At 39.6% G+C, this 25,079-nt stretch overlaps 2 protein-coding genes across 3 annotated transcripts; one reads left to right on the top strand and one right to left on the bottom strand.

Annotated features, from left to right (window-relative positions):
* The first annotated feature begins 1,232 nt into the window (after nt 1-1,232).
* Nucleotides 1,233-11,175, top strand: fam114a1 (family with sequence similarity 114 member A1). Of its 2 annotated transcripts, none has more exons than XM_080029005.1 (13): nt 1,233-1,304; nt 2,623-2,961; nt 3,575-3,659; nt 3,783-4,027; nt 4,388-4,522; nt 4,673-4,825; nt 4,918-5,071; nt 6,731-6,816; nt 7,126-7,344; nt 7,495-7,634; nt 7,722-7,794; nt 8,863-8,916; nt 9,006-11,175. In XM_080029005.1, exons 2-13 carry the CDS (start codon nt 2,629-2,631, stop codon nt 9,129-9,131), a joined length of 1,803 nt encoding a protein of 600 aa, XP_079885131.1. In that variant the 5' UTR covers nt 1,233-1,304; nt 2,623-2,628; the 3' UTR covers nt 9,132-11,175. The 2 variants fall into 2 exon arrangements, with proteins under 2 accessions (XP_079885131.1, XP_079885130.1); XM_080029004.1 differs by having other exon boundaries at nt 4,918-5,110.
* LOC307252315 (uncharacterized protein) lies at nt 11,135-15,941 on the bottom strand (the record flags this gene model as incomplete). The annotated part of the gene is made up of 10 exons (XM_080029952.1): nt 11,135-11,289; nt 12,044-12,091; nt 12,188-12,223; nt 12,324-12,356; nt 12,474-12,509; nt 12,888-12,938; nt 13,074-13,184; nt 14,085-14,411; nt 15,008-15,304; nt 15,854-15,941. The coding sequence occupies 10 exons, from the start codon at nt 15,939-15,941 to the stop codon at nt 11,135-11,137; spliced, it is 1,182 nt and encodes a 393-aa protein (XP_079886078.1).
* Nucleotides 15,942-25,079: the final 9,138 nt, after the last annotated feature.

Genomic DNA, 25,079 nt, shown 5'->3' with positions numbered 1-25,079 from the left:
GACCTACTTGTCATGCATGCTTTATTTTACTACACCATTTACGTTTTCATAATATGTTTAGGCAATGTTGAGAGGTAAATAAATTAAGATATTGTGCTGGAAATTAACTCCAAATTAAAGATGACAATCTCAACACAAGTTTTTAAAGAAAATTACAATAGTACTTTGATATCTGAGATGCCCAAAAGGTTAAGACAATGTACACATAGGCCTACAGAAGGTATTACTTAAGTCATGGGGGAGAAAGAAAGGCAGACCTGTAGGCTAATTAAGATCTAGGCAAATACAGTGATAATATGCAGACAGTAAAAGTGCTGGGGACCTTCCTAATTTTTTTTAATAATAAGGCCTGTAACATATTATAAAGCTAAATCATTTTCTTCATCACAGGAAAATAGCAAACACATGTTTTCTTCCCCAGGAGAATCAGTGTTGCTAAATATAAATGACTGATAAGATAAAGCATATTCAGTATAAAATTAAAATCTAATCCATTCACTGATGTCTTATTGTCCTTCCCTCCCTCTGCACACTCTCTGCCAGCTGTGAAGACCCCTGTCTCCTCAGGAGTTGGTGTTAGTTTTTCGACAATTATTGCAACGACGTGGAAACAACAATCAACTAGATATCCGTACAGGTATCTGGGCGGAAAGAGATGATTCACTCCTGTTCACTTCCGTCTTCGCTTACTACCGCTCACAACATGTTTAATGTATTAATTTTCTTTGTGATTTAGCCAAACATTTTAATGCATAGAGGTCTAGTTGTGTTGCAGTTGCAAAAATAGTAGGCCTACTGGCAAGCAACGACTGTTTAATAGCCTAAGCTAATTGGGCCTAGAGTTAGGGCGCCCATGATGAGGTTGATGCGGCTTTTCCAGTTGTTAGCCGATCATTTGTCAAACAGAGAACTTATGCAGTAAGAAGAGAAACGAACTAAACACTGTATTAAGGCCCCATTTCAGTTTTTGAAACCTTCAATAGCCTATATTTTAATGGGCTAACTCAACACAGTAGCCTAAAACCAAATTTTCATTTAAAAGCTTGTTGTTGTATAAGAGCTGTTTCTGTATGTCATTGTCTTGAATTAGCTGCTGTATGGACTGGCTTACTAGCAAGTGCAACTGTGACAATGTATTACTAATTTTGTCACACTTACATTTGTGGCTTTGCGGGAGTATTTAGAGACGACAACTGTTTCTGATGTGGTGAACTATCTTGTCTGTTGCGCCTCTTCGGTGAAGTCACCTACCGGCCTGCCGACGTGGCGGGGCGGAAGAGGAGCTGCTAACTGGCACTAGACGGGTGAGCTGCACTGTCACTTTCACATAAACAAAACTGTCTTTGAGCTTTATAAGTTTCCTTTGTCCGCAAAACAGACGGACATCTGTTTCAAACCGGCAACCAAGTTAAATTAACTTTGATGCAGTGTTGTAAATGTGTTTGTAGGCTATAAGACCACTCGTTTAGGAGACTATCCTGCCCAAATAATAGCCTAGTTGTCATATTCTTTCAAACACAACAGTGGTCTTTGTTGAGTGTGTGCTGTAGCCTACATCATTGTGTAGGCTATGTTGTCACTGTAACGAATCAATGTGTTAAAAGACGCATCGACACCATGTTCACATAGCCTATAGGCTACATGTTTTTGTTTTGAAACTATTGCTTTGATTGAACCAGTTGGAGGCAGCCTATTCGATATTGATTACAATTCGATCTCGAAAAGATTTCAGAAGAGTTTGCATAAGATCCTTAGTAGGCCCTATACTACAATTCAACTGTTATTACTCCAGATCATAATCAAATGTTTGCTAATTATAGGCCACTTATTTTACATGCTGTAGTAAGCCTTTGTTTTTTTGTGTTCTGGACAAACACGTAGGACTATGTTGATATTATTCACCGGATAGGCCTAGGTTACTGTCAGAGACACGTTGTAAAGTTGTTTTAAATTACATTTTGCTGCTAGGAAACAGCTTTAAACAAATTGAACAGTAAGAGAAAAGATGGGGATGACAGTTATAATTTGGATGCTTGTGCAGCAGCGAACCACTAGATGGCGTTGTCCAACCACGTAGCGTTAACTAATAATTTGGCAAATAAATGATTGACTTTGTTCAATTTTGAAAAAGTTTGGAGAGTCACATTAATCATTCTACACTGCTGGAATGCATTGAATATTAAAACTTTATTTCATGACACATACAGACATACCGGTAGGCCTATTTAAAAAATAGAAGGCAGCACATTGTGCACTTAAAATAGGGAGAAGTGTTTGCAACCACGTCGGATTGATTTTAGTGATCTGTAGATCTGTATGCATATCAGTGTATGTCTTTGCATGACGAAGACCTTACTACAATAAGGAAATTAGAGCTGTATTTAGTCAATCATTAGCTTGTTTGACTCGATATCATTGCGAATGAGGGTCACCCCTAAATTGATCTCTTGAGTATAAATAAAGGTTAAATGAAAATGAAGTGAAAATAGTATGTTGGGTATGTAGGCCTTTGAGTAAGATATGTTTCGGTTTGTAAGATAAACGGACTCACGAAGATCATGAGATCAGCACTTTCTCGACCCAAAGCCACTATAATCAGACTAGTTCTCTTCTCTATTCCAGATCACCATGTCCCAGGCTGCCCTATCTGACGCAGACCCCTCTGCTGACATCATCACCCCACCGCCCAGCAGACCCCCTCCCACTGACCCTGGCTCCTGTGAGGACGTCCCAGCATCCTTCACTTCATCGCCCTCTTCCCCTCCTGTGATGCCTGAGAGCTTCGACTACCCGCAGTCCACTGAGGAGACGGCCGCAGAGGACACCACCGCTGTCGAGGCTGTCACTTCAGAGGCTCCCAGCGACCAACAGGAAGATGCCGCCGAGGGTCAGGTGACCGAATGTGACCAACCAGTGAGCCTGGAGGCGGACCCAGAGGCTGCTGCAGAGGAGGATGTGGAGGTTTGTGTGACACCAGTTTATTGGGCAGCAGTTGATGACATGCCTGTGTTGACTACATTACAGATCTGGACACTTTTTAAGACAATGCTGATGTGTGAGATATTGGAAAACAGATGATTCTATATTGTTTGGTTTCAGTTTTTTCACGTAAATACCTATGTGATAGCAATAGCTTAGTATCTTAAGCTTTTCGGACTGTGGATCGAATAAACAGGATTGGGATTTACGTAAGGTTTAGGAAACTGTGATTGTCATTCTTCCCTATTTTCTAACAGTTTTTCTAACAAAGGCGTAATTGAGGGATGAAGAATACTTGAGGCTTTAGAGGCTAATACTTTTTTTTTTTAAGATATTTTTTGGCATTGTTATGCTTTATTGACAGTGTAGAGATAGAGTTGAAATGGGGCAGAGAGGGGAGTGACATGCAGAGAACGACCGCGGGCTGGAATCGAACCCGAGTCCGCTGCTGGCCGAGGCCCATGGGGGGGACGCCCTACCAACTGAGCTAAGGGCGCCCCCTCCTTAGAGGCTAATACTTAACCAGACACTGCAGTCACAATTACTGACTTCTAACTATAACTGAAATATTTTGATGTGCGTTTGGTGTGTGCAGATGTCTCTTCAGGGGAAAGAAAAAAGTTGGGGAGGTTGGGGTTCCTGGGGGAAATCTCTTCTGAGCAGTGCCACCTCCACAATGGGTACGTCTTCTGTTGTGATTTAACTTCACTGTCTCATTGTAACTCATCTAGCCATGTTTTTTTGTTCAGTTGTTTTCCTCCTGATCTCCTAAACCTTTTACCCTTGTTTGTGCCTGTATGCAGGTCAGAGCCTGACTTCAGTGAAGGCCAAGGCAGGAGAGGCTCTGCGTCTCCACAGGACCTCGGTAGGAGAGGAGGCACATGAGGAGGTAGAGGAGAAGGAGGAGGAAGACGCAGCAAAGGAGAAGAGAGAGGGAGGAGGTGAAGGTGGAGAGACTGACCTGTCCATCACTGGGGAGTCTTCTGGGAGTGCCGCAGCTCCTGTCAGGGGTGTCTTCTCTACCATCACACATGCTGTTCAGAACACAGTGAGTTGGCAAGCATGCACACACACACACACACACACACACACACACACACACACACACACACACACATTGCAACACTCACTTATTTCCACTACATACTTAAGGCATGATCCTAATTTCCTGCCTTGGTTTTCAGATATTGACCTCTTTGTGTTACGTGTGATGTTGACGTGTGATTTTTTTTTTTTAGAACAATCAAAATTTGGACTCACTAAGATATATTTAGCCTCTTCACTTTGCTTACTATGCATGTATGTTCATGGCCTAACGAGCTAAACACTGAATGCATACAGAACACACCTAACTTTTCCATCAGTTTTTTTTTATATTCTCTCTCGCTCTCGCTCTATCTCTCTCAAGGGAAAGTCTGTGATTAGTGGAGGTTTGGATGCCTTGGAGTTCATTGGAAAGAAGACCATGACCGTTCTTGCTGAGAGTGACCCGGGTTTCAAAAAGACCAAGACCCTAATGCAGAAGACGGTATCACTGAGTCAGGCATGTATACACTCTCACAGTATTCCTCCTAGCAGATAAATAATATAAAACGTGTGTGGAAGGATGAAATAATTTGGGTGACTTTCAGTTGGAAATCCCCATCCTCTGAAACTGTGTTCTAATGAATCATATTGAATGTGATCTTTACAGATGTTGAAGGAAGCCAAAGAGAGAGAGCGTGCACGCCTGAGCAACCAGCCAATCAGTGCGCCCACAGCACACTACGGTATTCTGTTTGACGACTACCAGGGCCTGTCACACCTGGAAGCCCTGGAGATCCTGTCCAACGAGAGTGAGGCCAAGGTAAAGCAACTATTGGGAGGAATATGTAGTAGGACTCTTCTAGGGGAAACAATAGTCTTGGTTAAGTCATATTCTCTACTGCTAACTCTTAGGTCCAAGCCTTCCTCTCCTCCCTGGAGGAAGAGGAGCAAGACCAGGTGAAGACCGAGCTGATTTTCATTAAGGACATCTTCATCAAGCCAGAGGAACAGGAAGAAGATGGAGATGGAGATGGAGAAGGAGAAGGAGGACAAACAAAGGCTAACGGTGATCTAAGTTCCCAATTACACTGTTCTACCAGCCTATGTGAGTGAACCAAACCAACCACCAGACATGCTGGAGGTAGAGGTGGCCCCTGAGCACCGAACCAGGATCAGTTTAGTCGTATTCCTATTTTCTGTTTGAACTCTGGCAAATAGGTAGATTTTGTTCAGGAGCAGGACTGGTGTGTCAGTAGTTGTCAGTTGTATGCACTGTATCAGGGATTTCGCCTTTGCCTGCTATTGAGGGCTTAATTTAACTCACTTACTGTATTGTGTAATATTATTGTTACAGAGCAGATGTTTTGAATATATTTTCCAACTTCCAGCTAATCTGACTTGCTTAGACCCTTCCATCACATTGAGGACTCATTATTTTTACCTTTCACTTGTTTCTTTATTTAAAAACAGTTTATGGTGCTTTTGGTCTCAGTCTTTAGCACCCAAACAGTTTTTAGTTAAGAAAGAGAGTCAATCACCCTTCTCTTGTCTTGGATAGGAAAACATGATGAAATACTAAATATGTCAATCACTCTATGCTTTTAAATACAAACGCTGCTACATAAATGTTATTTCTATCCCAGCCATCTCCACCTGAACTAACGATTCTGTTTTCGTCGCAGCATTACGGTTACTCAAACATGTCACGGCTGGTCTGATTGTTTGAAATCACCTGCTGTGAGTGAAATCTCTTTTTTGGATTATGCTCATCCACAGGGATGTCAGAGGTCAGGGTTGGCAACAGAGCCACCAGCAAGGATTCATTTCTCTGAGACACTCCAGCAGAGAAGCTGAGTGTCAGCACAGAGGTTTAAACTGTTTGACGCACAGCCTCTCTTTTCCTTCTCCTTGTGTAGGGGGAAAACGTTATTACGATCCTGTTTCAGTGTTGTATCAAATAACATATTGTGATTCAAGGACTCAAAACACACAAACACACACATATGTTTCTTGGGCTCCATATGGGAACCAATGTTTGAGGTGTTTTTTCTTTCCTGGTCTATTTTCATTGTCCCTGCTCATGAAAATGTTCTACCAGAAGGAAATTCAGCGTGAAGGAGATGCCAAGTTTACTTTTACTGAGCGACAGGTGCCCCCAGGCGATGTTCACATCAGCACAGAGTTCAAAGCAGACTGGTGTCCCTTTTCCTTTTGGGGGGTTTAACATGGGGCCTGATCCAGTGTTGGTGTTCAGGGGCCACTGACACGTAATCCATAAAATCAATATTTAAATCTGCATGTGTGCTGCACACATTAAGCTCTAATTGTAGTTGATCAGGATGTGAATGAAAGAATCATTGCACGTGGTACAAATCCAACCTCATTTAAATGCTTTTGGCTTTAACATGATGTCTATTCAAGTATACTTACATTGTGTGTGTGTGTGTGTGTGTGTGTGTGTGTGTGTGTGTGTGTGTGTGTGTGTGTGTGTGTGTGTGTGTGTGTGTGTGTGTGTGTGTGTGTGTGTGTGTGTGTGTGTGTGTGTGTGTGTGTGTGTGTGTGTGTGTGTGTGTGTGTGTGTGTGTGTGTGTGTGTGTGTGTGTGTGTGTGTGTGTGTGTGTGTGTGTGTGTGTGTGTGTGTGTGTGTGTGTGTGTGTGTGTGTGTGTGTGTGTGTGTGTGTGTGTGTCTGTGTCTGTGTGTCTGTGTATTGTGTGTTTCTGCCAGCTGCCGACGGTGAGGAGTTTGTGAGTGTACTCACTGAGCTGCTGTTTGAGCTTCATGTTGCTGCCACGCCAGATAAACTGAATAAGGTGAGTCTCTCTCTCTCTCTCTTTCTCACTCACTCACTCACTCACTCACTCACTCACTCACTCATTCACACACAAAATAAAAAAAATTACATACAGTGACACGCAGTGTTTTTTATCAAACACTCTCTCCTGCTGTAGTCTTATAAGTAATATAAAAATGTTCACCTTTTGAAGTCCTATTGCATATTCAAATTCACATGTATAGAGCCGGCATTAGCATATAATCGAGTATACGCATGCCATTAGCATACATCAGGATGGCGATCTCTCACCATGCAGAGCTGATGGGTGGTAATTATTCATCTCCAGGCTCGGATGAGGGCCCACGATTGGGTGAGCGAGGTGGAACAGCCTGTCACTACGGCGACGGTTGACAGGGACACGCAGGACCAGCCGGCAGGAGAGGCCTCACATGGAGAGGAGGACCAAACGGAGGAGAAGAAGAAAGATGGAGACGAGCAGGGGGAGGAGATGAAGGGAGGGGAAGAGGAAGAGGAAAAGGAGGAGAAAGATCCCAGATCTGTAGAGGTGAGATGAACGCAGCATTATTATATGAATTCAAAACAGCAACAGTAGAGACTTTTTTTTTTTTTTTTTAAATGTTCCTTCAAACCTACCGTTCCTCCTGCTGTCACAGTCATTCTATATGTGTGTATGTGTGTTCATCTCTTTCCCCAGGCTGTCTACCTGTCATCAGTGAGCAGTCTGGCTGAAGTGACGGCTCGCAGTATCGAGCAGCTCCACAAGGTAGCAGAGCTCATCCTCCATGGCCAGGATCTGGAGAAACCAGCCAGAGACCAGGCACACATCCTCACCAGGTGTGCTTGTGTTGTTTTAGTGCATCATGTGTGCTTGATCTTATGTTAGAGGACAGAAAAATTAAAATAAACTTTTTTTTATTCCAGTTTGACATGCGCTATGTGTAAGGAGGTGGAGTGTTTGGCCAAGAAGTTCTCTGATACGTTGCTTCTTGTTGGGGTAGGTGAGAGGGAGTGTGTGTGTGTGTGTGTGTGTGTGTGTGTGTGTGTGTGTGTGTGTGTGTGTGAATAGCAGGAGTGTCAAAGGACAAGGTATTTTTATTTTTGTTAACAAATCCCATTAGAACTTTAAAAACAATTATGTATTGATCCATCTCTTAATATTTCATCCCTGAGCCACTTGGCCCATACTAAATATGTAAAATGTCTCAAAAGTAACTACTGTACGTTTTAAGAAAGGCTCAGTCATTTCATAAAACACCAGTGTAGTGTCTAGAAAATGTCTCTCAATCAGTAGTAAATAATAGCGTATTTGCTTGCGACAATTTTAGCTGTGGATTATTACACATTTGGAGCTATAGTGTGTCTATAGTACACTTATACATTTGTTAAATTCAGTATGTGGGATTGACTCAAAATAAACAAAAAATAAAATTATAAAATGTATCCATTTCAGTGTTAGAGTTGAGTAAAACTTATTCAAGAAGGCAGTGAATAAAAAAATTAAAAAAAGTCTCTTTCACTGAGTCAACTACTGTTCCCAAGTTTTTTTTCACATTTTATCATTTATCACTCGACTTAGTACATAGGGAGGGAAATATCACCCAGTAAGATAGCTGTAGATAGCGTAGCTCAATAATGTGTTCCTGATGTTTTTTGGAATATAATGGAGGCATAGTGGAAAAAGATACTGCTATTTGTATCATACTCCTTGGTAGTTTTCACGGGAATTTGTCGGCAATAAGGAAAACCTAAAATATTGTATGTATTGTAAGTTTTGATAAATGTCTTTCTAGTTATTTGTGTGTTCTACTGCAGATTTTCAATCAGCAGCCCGAGTATTGTGACTGGTCTTACATTTGTGCTAACTGTTGCTTCCTCTCTCTGTCTCTGTCTCTGTCTCTGTCTCTGTCTCTGTCTCTGTCTCTGTCTCTGTCTCTGTCTCTGTCTCTGTCTCTGTCTCTGTCTCTGTCTCTGTCTCTGTCTCTGTCTCTGTCTCTGTCTCTGTCTCTCGCTCTGTCTCTGTCTCTCGCTCTGTTTCTGTCTCTGTCTCTCGCTCTGTCTCTAGGGGCAGAAGAAAGCGGAGGAGTTGAATCCACTGGTAGATAGTGTGCAGCTAGAGGTGAGATGCACAGATTTCTCCTCAGACAATCTTGATAATAACAATGAATAACATAAGTCACATCATTTTTCTGTCTATGCTGTCTGCAGGGCTCCAATAGTACCAACTACATCCAGAATGCACTTCAGCTGCTGCTGCCCGTTCTGCAGATCTCCCACATTCAGAGCCAACACTGTCAGCCCACCACAGAACCACCAGCACAGACACAGCACTAACACACACACACACACACACACACACACACACACACACACACGTACGCCCACCGCTTGTCTTAATTAATCTATTGTTGTACATTAATGTATAAAGAATAGAGTATTCCATATTAAGAGCTTACATCTACATCAAGTGCCATAGCAACAGGCCAAATATGTTTTATATAGGCTATATACAGTATAATATAATCTTATATAACAATTTAACAAATGTATAAGTGACCTACATGCAGGTAGTATGTGTGTCTCTTCATGGTATTTTCACGCAGGGGATATTTTGCTTTGAGAAACCAAACGGCTTTCAGAGCTGGTTTGAGCTTGTTCATTCACCAAACAAAGATGTTTCTTCATCGTCTCCAGAAGCTGAACCAAAAACTAAAAAAATTACTGATTGTGTTGAAGGGACTTTAACATTTATGTATATTATGCTTTATTTGCACACATTTTGGTCCATTGTTATTTCAACAGAAGGAGCATTGACTAACACTAGTGAAGTGTGTTTTTAATCTGTTTTGAGACAATATGCCAGTATTAGTGATTATACACAATTTATTTTATGTTTTTTTCTATGTTAAATTATGTGAAGCAACACTACCTTACATTCCACTCTAATCCACTTTGATTTGAAAGAAAGATCTGATCGTTATACTTTATATTAGGGAGTATTAAGTTTGTGTGTGCATTGAAGATGTAATGTAGGTTAATTCATCTCTAATTTTCTTTTGCTGTGCTGCTAAGCACTAAAAAAAAGTACTCTCCACCATGTTGGGAAAATTGTTAAATTCCTTTTGTTTCTTGATAATGTCTAACTGTCATTTCACTGATGAGCAACTGTGTTTTTGGTGCTTTTTTGCTGAAAGCTACGAAAAGTTGTGAGAGTCAACCAACACAGTAAAGTTGTGGGATGGAAATTCAAACAATGAGTTGAAAATCACTCTAAAGAAGCTGCAGATTCAGAAGATAAATTCCTCTTTAACCCCAATTAACACATTAACATTTGATACATTGACATCTTAATAGCCGCTTTAAAAAAACAAGATGAGGGGCGTTCACTCATATAGGCTCAGTCCTCGTTGCAGCAGACCCGGGTTGTTTTTCTGCCTGTCATCCCCCTCTCTACCACATTTCATCTGTCTCTCAACACTGTCAAATAAAGCATGACAAAATGCCCAAAAAATACAAGAAACAAATTGAACCGTTAATGAACTGATTGGTGAACTTTGGATGTGTTAGCGGGCAGTTTGTGTTGCCTTTGGACAAAGACAGTTTAGCTGTTTCTTCTCATTCCTACAATATGTTAATGCTAAACTAAGCTTATAGGCTGCTGGCAGTGGCCTCGTCTTTACCATCAAGTCATCAGTGGTGTTGGCAAGAAAGAAAATGAGTGTCTTCCCAAATTTGGAACAATTTCTTAAGTAATAAAATTACACATCATGCCATATGTGAGATTTTTCTCTCTTTTTTTCCTTGCCTTCTTGGGGAAATGGTTTTAATACTGTTTTGCCAGGATGTATACCTTTCGTGTTCTCCAGAGCTGCATTCAATCATAATTTTTCCTACCTTTTCTTTAACCACCAGTGAAATTTCTGTACCTCAATGTTAATATTGAGTATGAAATTGGCTCCTAGTTTCTTGCTTGCAGTTATATAGATCTCTGGAAGAGAAAATGTGCTCTCTTCCCATTCTTTACTTGGGCTTCTTCCCCTCTTGAGATAAAATGATACAGGCAAGAAAGATGGCAAACAAGGGCAATATTAATCAGCCCTGATGTAATTTGGTTTTTGGCTCCTTTCAGCTATAGCCAGATTGGGTAAGGCTGTTTGATTCTGCCTAAGAAAACAAAATTATTTGTTTTGCCAAGTGAAAAATGTTTGAGAGCCAAGTCATTATTTAGAGTTTGGACAGTTTACTAATACATTACGATCCCCTTCTAATAAAGTGCTGTGAGAATGTTCAAAGAAGAGGTGTTGAGAATAAACAAGTTTTAACCATCTTTATATGTCTCAGATGTTTTTTTCGCCCACAATAGAGGTGGATGCAGCAGTCACATTTATTTTTCTCCAGTCCATGTGTGTGCTTCTCTGGCTGCTCGTTTGTCGCCAGGCCTGCTCCTCTGTGAGGGAAGAGGTTGATGGATGGACGCGATGATGCAGATTAGCTAAGGATGACACAAGATTTAAAGAAAAATTAAAAATGTGTTAAAAAATCTGGAGTTGGACAGTATAAAGAGTCAGTTGGATGAGAAAGTGGGTGGGTAAGAGTGTGTGATCTTAACTCTGAGCATGACTTACTGTACAGTACATCTGATTGAGTAAAGTAATTTGTGCTTATAGTTTTGCCGAAGTTCAATTTTGCATGCATGTATGGATGTATGTATTTAGAATTTGTGTTATTGTATCTTAATACCTTTTCATTATGTTCCTCCATGGTAAAAAAAAATTGAGGAACACAAATAAGAAGGTAACTGGTACTTTCCTTGAGTGTTTCCATTTCCTACTACTTTAGACTTCTACCCTACCTACTACATTTCGGCTGCAAATACAGTATTCAACCAAAAGTATTTGTTTGGTTTAGTGACTAGTTATTTCGCATAATTCAGATCGGTAATAGAAACAATATACAATACAATACAATCAACACATTCATTGTCATGTAATTCTTTATAATGTTGACAAAACTTTAATGATCCTATAAATTCATAAGCTTTCCAGCAAATAATGTATTTAATGGCATTACAATTAGCTCCAACTTTTCCAGCTTCTACATTAAACTGATGAACACATCGAGAATTACAATCCAATAATATTTATATTCATTACTCTGAAATGGGAAACTGCATAAAAAGTACATTTCCTTTTGGTTCTTCAGGTATTTTCAGATGTCAATGTTTTTGTTCTAATTAGCAAGTTTACCTGTAAAGCAGTGGTCCTCATTTCCATCCAGCAGTGTTTCTATGTCATCTGAAAATTGTAACACACACATCACAGAAAGATGTTCACTTGCATTTGATCTGATTCATTTCTCTGAGTTTGCTTTAGTATGTGTATTTGTTTTACCTTGAGAGTCAACTTCCTGAATGGGTGACAGTCCGCCTGTCCATTAAAGGAAAAAGTGTTGTTTAGAACTGAAAAAAGAGATTTATAAAAAGGATTTTTTTTTATCATGACTGCATGTATGCATTTAGAAACTTACCTGACCAAGACCCATGGGGGTGAAGGACCAACCCTATTAGACAAGAAGCGGACAGTAGAATTGAATTTCATAAAAAATTAAAAATCACAATAAGGATGCATCCTTTTCAGAGTTTGTACAGTATAATTGTGAAATTCAAACATCAGTTACCTTTTGAAATGATGATTTCTGTGTGTTTCCCACCATCTAGTAAAAGCAAACAGTTTATTAGGCATATTTACTACAAGAATTTTCATAAAGAGGTGTACTGCCCACCGGTTAACGGATGCAATTTGTCTGTTTTTTTGTTTAATCTTCAGAAAATATGTCATAACTCATAGAGGCTCTTCTCACAGAGGGCCCTGACACTTGTTGACATAACATGTAAACTATGTTATAATAGAAAATGCAGTGTTTTGCCAAGAAGCTCATCTGCTATGACATGTCATGACACAAACATTCAATCCAGTTTATCTGCATCATTTTCTCTTCAGTTCGGTGAACTGGGGTACTCGAGAATAGAAAGTTGTATATAAATAATTATAACTCAAACACACAAATCAGAGGACACATATTTAAATTTACCGTTCAACTGCCGGCCAGTGGAGTCGTAAATAGGGTGCACCATGGGCTTTTCTGACGAAAGTAAGAGACATGTTTGGTTCAACTTCAAATGATCGAGCCAACCCAGTGAGTTTGCATGTGTGTGTGTGTGTGTGTGTGTGTGTGTGTGTGTGTGCGTGCGTGCAGGCGCGCGTGTGTGTGTCTTACGGCACAAGTGTTTCCCCGAGTAGATTTGGCCAAGCACAATTGTGACTATCATCAGCAGAACCAGACATAGCAGGGCCAGCCAGAGCACTCTGAACACACACCACCACTCATCTGGAAGAAAGAATATGATTAACACATGCAGAACTATTATTTAAAAAAGAAATAATTCTATGTTATGTTTGTTCTGTCTGTCCTAAAACCTTAAAATATTCCATTTGCAACAATCAGACATTAGCAGTGAAATCCTCACATTTGAGAAGCTGGAACAAGCAAATGTTTGGCACTGATGCTTGATACGGCACATGGCAAATCATTTGATTGTGGTCGAAAAATCAGTTGATGGACAAATCGTTTGAGCTCTAAAAAAGTTCCTATGTTCAAAAAATATAAAATTCTTATCTAAAAGTAAGACACACAGAGACATGTAGCCTATGTGATTGGTTGGCAAAAGGGAGGAGAAAATAAACAGAGGAAATAGATCCACTCAGAGAAAGATGCCAGAGACCAAATTGAGAGGGAAAAAAAGAGAAATAATAGCATGAGGCAAAGATACAGCAACATATACTAGCGGAAAAAGGAACAGAAAGGGAGAGCATGGAAAAGTTTGGTGGAAATGGAGCAAAAAAAAGGAAAGTAGGATGGATGTAGCTTACACACTGGAAAATATGACTAAGGATTGGGGGAGTGTGGAGAGCCTGATAGAAAGAGAGAGAGAGAATAGGCCAAAATCAATGCAGCCTTGGAGATACAAAGATTATGGTGATATGTAACTCTCACTTCATTTTGTACAGAGAGAGGAATGGAAACAAAGTCACAAAGCCATGGCTGGAGTCAAGAGGGGAAGAATTGAGGGGATTTTTTAAATTGGGAGAAAAAGAGCCCATACTGCTAAACTACACATAAAATGACAACTAATTGGCTAATTATTTTCTGTCTTGTACACCTCTCCTTTCTTTTCTTCTCCGGGCTTAAAGTAAAGCCATAATGACCAAAAAAGCACCTGATGCCAACCTTTCGGTATCCGTTTCCATGGCAGCTTTTCCTTCGCTGTAGCTGACAAAACTGTTTGATTGGCGAGCCAGAGGAGACAGCTGCTTTGATTGGCTGACCCTGAAGGGGGCGTGACCGGTAGACAGCAGTAAAATGCTTTCCTCTTTTCTTTTTGTTCATCATAATTATCAACATCCATCTTCTTCTCTTCATCCTCTTCCTCTTCGTATTCCTCGGGTGGGTGGAGATGCAAGGAGCTGTGGTTACTGCGGCCGTACAGGGTGAGATTCAGGGTCTCTGCTTCTCTGAGTAGAAGCTCCACTGACACCTCCAAATGTACCGTTAGAGCTGTGAATAGATAGATAGATAGATAGATAGATAGATAGATAGATAGATAGATAGATAGATAGATAGATAGATAGATAGATAGATAGATAGATAGATAGATAGATAGATAGATAGATAGATAGATAGATAGATAGATAGATAGATAGATAGATAGATAGATAGATAGATAGATAGATAGATAGATAGATAGATAGATAGATAGATAGAGAGAAGAACATTGTTTGTTGTGGTTGAAGATTCTACCACACTACCAGCACAACTGGAAGATTTCCAATTGCTTTTTGTTAGCTGAGAAAGTAGCAACGTGTTCACGACCTGTATCCATAACATGAATTGATTCGTAGCTACAAAGTTGATTAAAATGTTATTATCATGTAAAACCAGAAATATCAGGTGATTACTAAAGTATTTCGGATTAATCCTATGGATATCTAGCCTGGAAATCCAGACCCATATCTAGAACGATAGATGGTCTGGCCACGATCAATAGACCTTCCCAACTCAAGGGGCGGCACCTACGTGTGCATTTCAAATACCACTGCACGCAATTGGATAGCACTACAACCTGAAGCTTTTCTTTGAAACCTGTGCAGTACCTGACGACGAGATGTTGCTATGTAATTCTGCCATGTCCATATCTGTATTACATATGAACCAGCTGTTTTCAAGGTCGTCACTGCCTCTCCTGGAGTCTGACACAGGACCTGTCACGTTGCTTTGTTTCTCTGGCGGGCAACCGTGCTCCCACTTTTCAGGTTCTGGAGCCTGTTGAGGGTCACACATATCCTTTCTCCTAACTTCGTTATCCCCGGTCTTGCCATTTCCCCCCGTATTTAAGCTAGTCCCTCGCTCACAGGGTCGGTAGGGCAGGCAATGGAAGGTCACTTTTGATGCTGAAACGACAAAGAGGGGATTACCAGAATTCAGAAGGATTTCTCGCAATGGAAAAGGAGAGAAATGCCCTCGAGTCAGAAACACGAGCAAGACCACGAAACGCAAGCTGTTGCCTTCAGTTTATACCTGACAGACAAGGACGGACGGAAGAGACACAGACAAAGAGAAAAAAAACATAGAAGGTGAACATGTGCAACCACGAATAGCCTACAATGGCCAAAGCAAGTTGTTTCAAATAGAGAACAAGCTTTTCAGGGCAACACAATGCAGGAAACATTTTCAAAGCTGCTGTCAGTCAATTTTGTATGGAACCATATATGGAGATGATATTTAGCTCAAAAGGACAGAGAGATACAATCAGAGTGAGTCAACGTGAAGAGGAAGGAACAGGACACAGTGACTCAGCAGCACAAAGTTGACCTCTTCTAAAGATTTACTTTTGATATAAAGTTTCAAAAGGTTGTGAATTTTTATTGTAAAGCATTTTGGGAAGCCACACACGTGCAGTCACAAACACACTAAACATACATACAGTGTGGATGACCCACCTCTGGGCACTGTGAAGAACTCTGGGAGGCAGATGATGAAGGCGAGGATCACGAGGATGAGAAGTTTAGTCACTGCTGCTCTTGTCATGTTTGCACCATACGATCACAAACAAGACTCTTCTTCACGACGGCCCGGGCATTACTTTGAGGCTTGTGGTATCTGCTTCCTTTTCTTGAAACAAACACAATCATTCACACCCTCTCTCTCTCTCTGCCCATCAGAGAAGCCTTTGGCAGGGTTTGAATACCATTTCCATATTGTTCATAATTCTTGAAGAGACGGTCGACAAGGCAACAAGACACACGTGCAGAAAAACGAAGCAACTTCACTTCCTATTACACTTCCTGTCATTTTCTCAGAAACCCGGTGTGAAATGGAAAGTCGCAGAAGCAGCAAATGGTCTCTATCAGCGGAATGTAAGTAGATACGTTATGTGTCCGTCTGTGTTGTGGATTTCTGAGGGTGATGGCGCCAAGACGACGACTGTACTCTCTAAAGAAGAGATTAATAGACCTCTTTAGACTTCATTTATGAATTGAAATCTCGTCTGAACAGCAACACATAAAACGTCAGTTAGGTGTGGTCTTTAGCTGTCAAGACTTGTGTTTGTGTAGAAACAGAGACATGTTTGTTTTTAGCTTTGATAAAAAGAGACTGTTTGAGCACTCTTTTGATATGTTTTTGATGTGTTTTTTGCATAATTATGTGTAACTTTTGTATAATTATAAGTGAGTTTTAAAAATAGTTTGGACATAATTATGATTCAGGTAGAATGTTCTCATAATTATGATTCACGATTAAAACGTATTACATTTTAGATATTTTAAATAATAAATCATGATAAGCAAATACATTAGAATTTTTAGATACTAAAAAGGTCTCTCAAAATTATTGTTCAATATGGCTATATCACATCTGTTTAGGTACCCATCTCATTGTTTACAAGGTCATGTTCTCATATTTCTGACTTTGTATCACTTAATTGCAAGATACTAAGTCATATTTATAAAATAATTTCTTATAATTATAAGATATTAGGTAATGTTTGAGACAGAATTCCTTTATATTTATGAAAACATTTCTCAAAAGTATTACTTAGTAATATATAATTGATATAGGGGCAATGACAATGAGACATTAAGCAAATTAGATACTAAGTTGCAATTATGACAACATTTTCTCTAAGTTGTAATCATGACAACATTTCTCATAATTACATTTTAGATTCCAGTGTCATAATCTGCATCTCAGTCCCTTCTCACAAACTTGTTCAATTCTATTCTCTACCTGATGACCTTGTAATGGAATTGCTCCAGTCCCAGTCACGTGACCTTCCCCATCCATCTGCTCACCTCTTTCCATTTCCCCCTCATCAGCCTTGCAATAAGCTACATATACCGGCCACATTTTATTGCCAGTCTGTCATCATATTGTTGTAAAAATTGCCAAAGTGTCTCATGCCTTTGCTTTCTAGCCTCTGTATTCTGTAATCTTTTACCCAAAGCTTTTTACCTGTAATTATTATAGGTCATTATTTTGAGGTGTCTACTAAATCATATATAAGATAGACTACTTAGTCTGAGGTATGAGAACGTTTTTTTTTTATATATTATAATGACTTGCTGAATCACAATTATTGGAAGGTTTCTAATAATTGTGATGAGGATTTTTCTTTCATTTTTGGAAAGAAATTGGCTTCCAAATACGTACCTCAGGACATCTGCCAGTCCTTTAATTAATGTTTCCACATGGAAGAGACCTAACATATCTTTCTGTTGCTGCTATAGAGAAAATTACATACTTTTTGTCTTTTTTTTAATGGGTTCTGAAAAAAAATATGTGTTTTTCCTTGGTACTGTTTGACTACATCTCTGTTGGCTGTTTAGTGTAGCTCAGATTTCACCGTTGGGTTTCCTGAGAGCCACTTATCTTGGCAGGCCTGACACACACACACACACACACACACACACACACACACACACACACACACACACACACATACACACACACACACACACACACACACACACACTAACACATGATATGTTGAGCATGGCTGGCAGGTAGAGCATTATCTCCACTCCACAGTGGCTTCCCTCTCTCAGGGCTCAGTCAGCAGCTTAGAACCAGATGGAAGCAACCTTAACTAAAAAAAAAGAGAACGTTCTGTCCTATGTCCTACAGTATGTCCTATGTCCAATCAAAGCTGCTTGACGATTTGAGAATTTCCAAAAATGTAGGTGTATGTCTGAAATGTATTTACCATCATACTCCCAGGGATTGTTACAGTAACATGCATGTATATAATAGCTGACAGGATAATTTTTTCTATATACAGGCAAGCAAACAATTTGACATATACAGTATGTTGAGTTTCTTTTTATAAAGATATAAATAAATCCATATTGACTTTGGTTTAAATTAAGTGCTTATAAAGACATTTCCTTTTTCTAAGTTGGAGCCAGTTGATGTAGTTATTTACTTGTAGCGACTTGGAAATGAAATGAAGGCAGTGACAGATCGGTAAAAGAAACCAAGAGTAAAGTCCCATTATTTAAGCAAACCTTGTTGTCTATGAAGCTGAAATGGTTAAATGATCATTGGATTAAGCAATCAACTGATTATTAATCATCAGTTATTTATATAACTATGTTTAATATTTCATTATTCTAGATTTTGCTAGTAAAAATGGCCAAAATGTTTGGTTCCAGCACCTCAAATGGTTTTGCTATAATTTTCTCTGTTTTACATAACTGTACATTAACAAGCTTTGAGTCTTGGACTGTTGGTCAGACCAAAAATAAATAAAAAGGGCGTTTGAAGACTTTGCCGTAGTGACAGGGATTACTTTGACATTTCTCATAGTGAGTAATTAATCAGTGATTAAGTTTCGCCCTTTGTCAGCTATCAACAACCAGATGTTACCTAACAGGTCATTTGGATGCGTGTAGGCAACCGATAATTAACTTGAGAAATGACTGCAGTAAAAAAAAATTCAGTTCACAAACCAGATACCAGAAGTATAGCAAAACCTTGGATTCAACATAAAAGAAAATCGCGTATTTCTTACTCATTGTCATCTCAAAACTCCACACAGATGGTGCCATTTGAGAGTTAGAAGATAGCAGAAGTTTATGAAACGAAGACCGTCACAACTTTTATAGGTGATAGTGACAGAGTGAACTTGCATATTGTCAGGGGAGCAGCTGGAATCATCTCCAGGATCCTCAAGCTTCCTTGAAACTTGGTCACAAAAACCACAGGTATGGACTTATTTTCTCCTTGCCCATTTGCGTCTGCGTGTGTCATTAGTAAACTGCTGTGATACTGCTGCGTTTGGTAATGACAAACCAGCAGCAAATAGGTGAATAAAACCAGAGTTATAGTTCCACGCAGCATGAGGCAAACCTGCAACCTTGCCAGAATACTAATGAACCATAACAGGGGTTGATTGGGTGGAAGCGGCAGCAGATGGACTCCAGAACGAGATACATTTGAGTGGTGTCTGTTGAGGGTTGGGCCCAGAGAGGAAAGCCATGTGTTCAATAGTTCTGGGAGGACCAAAGTATGGGGATGTTTGTGGGCTTTCTAGAGGCTACTTTATGTGTCTGTTGGTCTATTCATAGTAAGATATTGTGATAAGGAAGTATAGCCAGACTGTTATAAAATGCATTATTGATAGTGAGAGGAAGGATTTTTGTCAGCCTTCATTTAGCACATTGTACGTTGGATCGTACACAAAATACCATGCAAGCTTTTCATTGCAATTTGACTTTTTCACTTTCTTCATATCAGAGATAGAGATGAAAAGATTGATGCCACGTTCACATTTGGGTGCTAAATACGAAGAAGTGGTGAGGTCATTATAGCGGCAGACACTCATTGGAAGTCACGGTGCTTCTCCACAAAATATTCTACACTCAAAAAAAAAAGTGAATATGAAATATGGTAATCAGTGAGCTTTAAAGCCCCTGTAAACCTTGGATCCTAAAAATCCTGTAGTTTGGGGAGTAAGATGCATGATAGTAAACATCTGAAAAGAGTTATGCGTATATCAATCCAAATAGAAGACATTGTCTTTTAAATTTGATTAACTTTAAAGAAATTTGGTTAAGATGAGGCCTGCTATGCTCTCGTTCTTATGACACATTAAGTATTTCGAACCAATCAGGGCAGTTCTCTGCAACAATGACTGTTGCCATGGAGATCATTTAAAACTGCCATGCCCACACAGTTCAGTTCAACGGTCTCTAGACAGTAATAAACTGCTTTAAACTAAGTTGTATATTATTTAAGAACATTTATTTTCAATCGGATTTTTGTAAAAGCTTATTGAGACCACCATCTTTGATATCATATTTAGATTTTTACTATTTAAGACCAGGTTTCCAGAGGTTAGAGAGTTTTACTTATGGGCAGAGCAAGGCTTTACCACTGCGTTCAATATCTATGTTTAAGCACCTCCTGGTTCTGGCTTAATATTTAACGAACAGTCTTGGACTCTTCAGGTTGAACTCTCAGTGTGAAAGCAAATAAAGAACGTCAAACGATTCATTTAAACTTGTACTTGCTGCTCCTGGTGATGAATATTAATGTTTGAGTGGCCTTTCCTCAAATATGTCATTGTGCACAAGAAATGGTAAATTCTAGAGCAGATTGCAACTCAATTACAGCTCCCAAGATAAATCCTTAGGTTTTAATCAAGCCATGACCTTTACTCTGGCACCTTCCTCGGGACAAACTTAACATTTTAGCTCCTCTGCAAGAATGACTCTAAGAACATCATTAAGCTGTTCATTCCAATATCTACACTGGCTGTTATAAACTTTGCAGTCTCCAAATATCACAGGCAAAACAAGCAAATGTCCACCTTGGAGTTTTGGGATAACTTCGATCATTTTAATCACATAATCAAACAAGTGATTTATTCAGTAGAGATATGACCTGTGGTGCAGTCTGAAAGCATCTCTGTCACATAGCTAACAATGCACATCTATCACTTTTAATGCTGCACTCAGAATCTCTAATGATCAATACAACAGTGCAGTAGCCTACATGTGCTGATTGACTGAGAAGAGTGTAGGCTAATTGAGGCATACGACTGGTATCCTTCTCAGTACTTCACTTTTTCCCAGCAATATGCTGAATAATTTTGAACATTAACCGTACATCTGTCAGACCCGTTCTCATTCTGCACTGTCACCTCGGGCGGGAATCAAATGAGAGAAATACTGCATGTGGGATTTTTTTTGGAGCAGTGCATTACTGCACAATGTGATTTAGAGAGTGAAGAGATTGAATGTAACAGCATGATGAGATTAGGGATTTAGGTACAAGACAGGATACTTGTCTACTTAGGTACAAAAGGCTACGTGTGGCAGGCAGGCTCAGCGCAGGTGATGTTGTATTTCAGGCATTACATGTTGTACAGTTGATCCTTCTCATCATGTCCTCGCTTCTTGTGATAACTGAACGTAATCCCTGGATCTGCTTTAAATTGACACAAAGATGCGCTTAGATAGCCTGAGGCATCAATAGCCTCCATTGACGACGTTTTCTTTAATCTTTTTTTTTTTTTACCTTTTTCTGTGTTCATGTTGAGAAATTTGCAGAGAAAAAGAGCATGAGCAGGTAGTTTTCTTCACTTTGAATGCAGTTATAACTGGTTAGTCTCCAGATTAATTAAAAAAGCTTTTGGAAGAAAGAAACAGTTGCAGAGCTCAACCCATACCCTATTTTTTTTTCGCTTTGGCAATTTGTCTGTCTGTATTTGTTCTATTTTTTTGTAATCTCTTGAATGCAATTTCCAATGTCTAATCTTGATGTATTTTGTGCCCCAGTAAAGCATTTTGAATTGCTTTGTGTCTGAATTGTGCTATTTTGATAAATTTGCCTTGCATTTCCTATATCAGTAGGTCATTCTGTTATGTTTTTTTGTAGTCTAAGAAGTGAGGATTACAAATACTGAGATGTTCCACAGAATGAATTAGAGGGTGTTTTCTGCCCACAGCTGGGACACTTTTGTGTGGGGAGGGATACTTGCACGTCTTCCGAGAAGTGGGTCTTATTTTTGACTTAATTTCTAAGACTTCTCTCGTATTGTTGCAAATTTAATTTTCAAAGTTATATTCCCATGTTATGAACCCATTTTCAGTCACATCGCATATGGTGAGATATGGTTTCTGCAAAATACCATTCCAAAACCCCTTGTGCCACCTTCTTCATATATTTACTGTGTCAATTGTTATTTCCCTCTCTTGTTACATCCTGCATCTCAGGAGAAAGCAGACTGTCTCAACGCTTTTAATGTTTTTAATCAAACATGCTCTAGGGATGACAGTGTTGGATGGATTAACATTGAAAATTGTGTAGATCCACTCACGGTTCACAGGAGATGAAACCATACTGACTTTGGTCATTTGGTCCATGTTGTCATAGGATATGAAGCCAAAACAACATGCACAAATGTTTGGCTATTGGTGAAGTGTACTATCACACGGTTTAAAGGACCATCACAGCAGTGGTTCAGAACTTAACTGCTCCATTTATATAAAGATTTTAGTTTTTAGTGAAATAAATCCAAAAACCCACAGTGCTCCATCGGCTCAGCACCAACGACACAGTTAGCACTATTTGGTGAACATAACGGAGCATTTAGCAGCTAGCTAAGGGACGGATATTTCCCTCAGGAGTTTTAAGTGACCAAAAGATAGATATTGGACGGACGCTTGTTAGGAGGCCACAAACTCGAATCAAAATGAAGGATAATGTTTCTGTAAAACTGCTTGATGAGTAAACAAGATGTTGTTTTCGTAAGAGGCGATGATATGTTAATGCTGTTAAGTTAAGGAGCAGACTGGGCTAGAGGGAGAATTAGTGCATGGCTTTATTAGGTATGACTAGTGGGCATGTTTTTCCTTTTAACAAAGAGCAGGGAGGAGGACGACGAGGGGGGGGGAGAGCATGGTGATTTAGTGCTGTCTCAGCAGTGAAGCGTCATCTGGCTCTCTGGAGACGAAGCCACTGTGAAGCTTTATGACTTTTTATGGAGGAATTACGACGTTTCACAAAGAGATTATCATTACTGTCGAACCTTTAAAAAGGTGATGAAGGTTCCAAGACTTATTGTCCTTGTGGATCTAATATGTCTGTCTGTGGCACTGCCTGTCTGTCCGTCTGTCCATACATCACAGTGCTTTATACGAGTCGTATGCGCTCTGAATACAGTATGTCCTCCACTCTTTTCTCTTCCCCAATGGTGTGTTCACTGGAAGAAATATGGAGGGGCCTCTCACACTCTCTTTCAGAGTTTCAAGGTTTTGAGACACATCTTTTGTGTGTGTGTGTGTGTGTGTGTGTGTGTGTGTGTGTGTGTGTGCGTGTGTGTGTGTGTGTGTGTGTGTGTGTGTGTGTGTGTGTGTGTGTGTGTGTGTGTGTGTGTGTGTGTGTGTGTGAGTGTGTGTGTGTGTGTGTGTGTGTGTGTGTGTGTGTGTGTGGGGGGGGGGGGGGGGGGGGGGGCTAAAGTGGGGTGAATTTGAGGCAAGCTCAGAGCCATCATGTTGCTGCATCTCTTTTGTATCCCTTTCTGTTTCACCTTCTCTCTCCCTTTCTTCTCCCCTCTGCTGTAACCTTTACTGGTGAGAAAAATGCCATGTCAATAAAAGCTTTTTAACATGAGGGAAAATCAATGAGCACCTCTGCACCTTTTTCAAGCCTACCTAAGGAACAAATGAGCGTTTGTGCTTCTGCCCACAGGGTGGTTGCTGGGTAAAAATGCTGTTTTGTAAAGCAGAGTGAAAACCCCACAGGCTTGTTTAAGTGTCCTTAAATCTAATGCTGATATGCCTTAACATGAACACTTTACTCTTTAATGTGCTTTATTGGTTACAATTCACACCATCAACTTTTATTGTCCTGAAAGTGAAGGCAGGCTCAGGCAGTGTTGGGATAAAAATGCATCGTAAAAACAATAAAAACAGGAGAAGAAAGCATTAGCATAAAAGCTCAATAAAATGCATGATAAACAGAAGCATCATATCCCCACATTAGCTGGTAAGACCAGACCATCATTATCTCATTGGAATAATCAACCCAAAAATCTAAATTCACACCCTTTAATCTGAACACAGAGATTCAGAAGCATTTAGAGCCATACATTTGTTATATCTGTATTTCTTGAGAGGACTTGATTTTTTAATGGAAAACTAATGGAAAAAGTGAAAAGGTGCTTTTAATTATATTTTTAATTAACATGGATCAAATGATAATCTATAATGGAAGAGTTGTCGCTCATAATGACGACATACACACAGACAATTATCAGCTGCTACTCACAGCTCATTGTTTTCTGTTGTTCTTTTCATTTTTCTTCTTTTCGATTCACTCTCTTCACTCACATGGCCTCATTTCCTCGAAGCAGCAGGCAGTTTTTTTCAGTGAAAAGGGCTTTAATAAGCTCACTGTTACACTGCCTGTCCAGCAAACAGCAAACATACTTGGCAGACATAATTGGCAACAAAGCATCTAACGTCCATAGAGAGCTATATGGGTATACCTGAGCCAGTTCAATTCTCTGATTTAGTCTAAAAAGGCTATTAAGGATTTTTTAAATTTTAGATTATTCTGACACGTATCTAATATAATCAAACATGTAAATATTTTATTTGGTGCTCAACAGAATTTGAGCTTACAGTAAATTCCTCTCACAGTCTGAAAAGAGTTGTTGAGACAATGTTCTGTGTTCCTGCTGCTTTTTTATGGATGTGTGTACATTATTTGTGCTACCGTGACCCCGCTATTTATAGCGCTCTTCAAGCATAGCTTGATAAAAGATGAACACACCAATTGTCATTCTCTTCTTCTGCATGACTTGTAGGCCTACATCTTGTGACTATTCTTGTCACGTCTTGCAGAGCAGCTTGTACAATGCGAGTAAAAATAGCCTTTCTAACAGTCGAATGGAAAGTGGGCAAACACGAAAACATTACACTCATACATACACAGTTTTTCCCGCCTGAGAACAAATTGTATATTACGGAGTTTATTTTGGGATAAAGTTATTCATGAGTTTGCAAGAAAAGGAGCTAGCAGATGTTTGGGGAGAAAGCCAGCTGCTACATTGACATTTCAGTGACATTGGCTTCTCTTGACTTTTCTTATTCCCAAAGAATTTTTTTATTTTTATTTCTTTGGGTATGTTGTTCTGACCTACCGCCTCTCTGCCAT

The sequence above is a fragment of the Ammodytes marinus genome (genome assembly GCF_949987685.1).
Source record: "Ammodytes marinus genome assembly, chromosome: 6".
Classification (NCBI taxonomy): domain Eukaryota; kingdom Metazoa; phylum Chordata; class Actinopteri; order Uranoscopiformes; family Ammodytidae; genus Ammodytes; species Ammodytes marinus.
Note: the sequence above shows the minus strand (reverse complement) of the source record. Positions and strands in the feature narration are given on the sequence as shown.